The sequence below is a fragment of the Penaeus japonicus genome, unplaced genomic scaffold, assembly GCF_977035675.1.
Source record: "Penaeus japonicus unplaced genomic scaffold, GWHDUDI00000001_assembly GWHDUDI00000001, whole genome shotgun sequence".
In the NCBI taxonomy this organism is placed as follows: Eukaryota; Metazoa; Arthropoda; class Malacostraca; order Decapoda; family Penaeidae; genus Penaeus; species Penaeus japonicus.
Window position 1 is genome coordinate 24429308 of NW_028234403.1, and position 2500 is coordinate 24431807.

Consider the following 2500-nt stretch of genomic DNA (forward strand, 5'->3'; position numbering starts at 1 on the left):
CGTCGTCTAGTGTCATTCCGTCGTCTAGTGACGGAACGACACTAGATGACTGAACGACACTGTCAAGGTTCGCATCTGTACTACATATCACTGCATGCATCTACACTGTCTTGCAGTTCTGCTGTAAGGTTGCTCCAGGAAGTGAAGATATTCCATCTAAAATTATATCTTATTTACCGGAGAGTTTCTAAAAGTCCCTGTTGGACATTTTCAACAGAATCTCTAAATCTCTAGCGATGCTTTCATAGTCACACAGTTCTGTGACATGTTGACATTGTTCTTTGACCTCAAGAAGGCTTATAATACCACTCATGAAGCTGTTTAAGATGGGCTTAAGAGGACTGAGGACTAATACCCACTTTCATACAGATGCTCCTTGTTGATAGGAAGTCAATGTGTAAGTGGATAGTAGTTTCTCTGTCTGGAAAGTCAGTGTGGCCTTGTTTGTCACCACTATGAATGACCTTGCAAATGCCGTTCCAAGTGCAGTCTCTTGCAGTTTGCATGTGGATGATGGCACACTATCGTAAAAGGGAAGTTTACAAGATATGCAAGAATATATAATTATTGTAGTAGATCAGGTAACGCATGATGAAACACAGCACAGTTCCAAGTTCTCATTGAACAAGAATGTGAGACGGAAGCTAAAAATTCTATCCATCTCTTCTTCAGAGCAAATCCACGATGTTTCGACCGGGAGGAGATGTTGAGGCTACAACAACACTATGCATAAGCAAACCCACACATCACAGAATATTGAATTGTATTAACGATGAAGTTCTCAGAATCTTCGCATGGTCTCACAAACTTGACTTATACACTGCTCAAGGATTTCACAATCTCCTACCTAAGGGACTATTTTCAGTCCCTGTATGGAGTGTCTATTGGAGTTCCCCAGATCTCCCCTTGTACCAGTCCAACCAAGAAGACTTTGGTCGCCATGAGGAAGAGGGAGGGATCTGAAGCAGTGGCCAAGTAGAGGTTTGTACAACATACTTCTAAGCACCGAGGCATACCTCTAACAATAAGTTGTGAGAAATTAGAAATGCCTTTGGCAGTTATGAATCGAGCGTCTCACTGGTAGTGGGGAGGTGTGCAGAATTACACCAGTGGATTCCTGTGGTTGGTCCTCGGGGACACTTGAAACAATGCAAAATTCATACATCACACAATCATATTGAATACTTTTAAATATATCCATATAGAGATATGAAAATTGTGTTTAAGTCTTTGTTTGCATTACACATGCAGATGAATACGGAAATCACCTTAGATGTTGATGCAACAGATAATCTAAAATAATCTCTCTCTCTCTCTCTCTCTCTCTCTCTCTCTCCCTCTCCCTCTCCCTCTTTCTCTCTCCTTCTCTCTCTCGCCCTCTTTCTCTCTCCTTCTCTCTCTCTCTCTCTCTCTCTCTCTCTCTCTCTCTCTCTCTCTCTCTCTCTCTCTCTCTCTCTCTCTTCTCTCTTCTCTCTCTCTCTTCTCTCTCTCTCTCTCTTTCTCTTCTCTCTCCTCTCTCCTCTCTCTCTCTCTCTCTCTCTCTCTCTCTCTCTCTCTCTCTCTCTCTCTCTCTCTCTCTCTCTCTCTCTCTCTCTCTCTCTCTCTCTCTCTCTCTCTCTCTCTCTCTCTCTCTCTCTCTCTCCGCCTCACCCTCTCTTCCTCTCTGTCCTCCCCCTCTTGCTTTCTTAATCTCTCTCTCACTACCAACCTAGCTGTCTAACTTCCCATCACACGTACCTGTAAAAGAACCTTTCGAGAGAACCTGTTACGACGCTGCTCACTCTCCCCAAGCAGTGTCGTTGGTCCTTTCCAGCCATGCTCCTCGTCTTAGCTCTCCCCTTCGCGAGTCTCAAAAACAAAAACCACACAAGCTTGAGTCACGTTACCAAGCCAGCCCAACCCAGTAACTAAGCTGGCTGGTTGACCAACTGGTGTCGCCCGAGTAACTGCGTCAGCGGGAGCGACACGCCACGCCGCGCCCTGCGAGTAAAATCACGAGACCCTTGCAGCCATCGCCTTATCACCGCCAGACATCATTTTCCGTCCTCGAGGAAGTCGTCGTCTGTCAACGGGTTACGTCTGTTGTTATGATATAATAGCTTCCGTGACCTTGCATTCTTATCGTAAGAAAAATATGTGATAATCAATGAGAATGAAATCATATATATAAAAAAGTGGCGGTTGTTTGAGAACTGTCTGGAGGACAGGTATCAGGTAAAACCATAATCATTTATATTTGTCTATACATACATAAGCACAGAACTGCATGAGTTTAATCTTTCAGGTTAAGTATGTATGTTTCTTAAACTCATTTATCTGTTCATCTGCCGTCTCTTGAAGTGACTGGAAATGGATTTTTATTATTTTTTCTATCAGTCTCTTAAGAATATGGTCACGAGTGGGACAAAAAGACAAATAACAGATCGCGTGATCACATTAGGCGTATTATTCGAGGGCTAAATACAGATAAGAGAGGTGAGGCTGTTACACCCGCCCTGGG

At 43.6% G+C, this 2500-nt stretch overlaps 1 protein-coding gene across 1 annotated transcript in view; it reads right to left on the reverse strand.

Moving 5' to 3' along the window:
• Window positions 1–1956, reverse strand: part of LOC122253024 (NPC intracellular cholesterol transporter 1 homolog 1b) — a 22777-nt gene extending 20821 nt beyond the window's left edge. Inside the window, exon 1 of the mRNA XM_043015777.2 lies at window positions 1738–1956. Within this exon, the coding sequence (XP_042871711.2) occupies window positions 1738–1817 (80 nt within the window). The 5' untranslated portion in view covers window positions 1818–1956. The remainder of the gene's footprint in view (window positions 1–1737) is intronic.
• Between the last annotated feature and the right edge of the window lie 544 nt (window positions 1957–2500).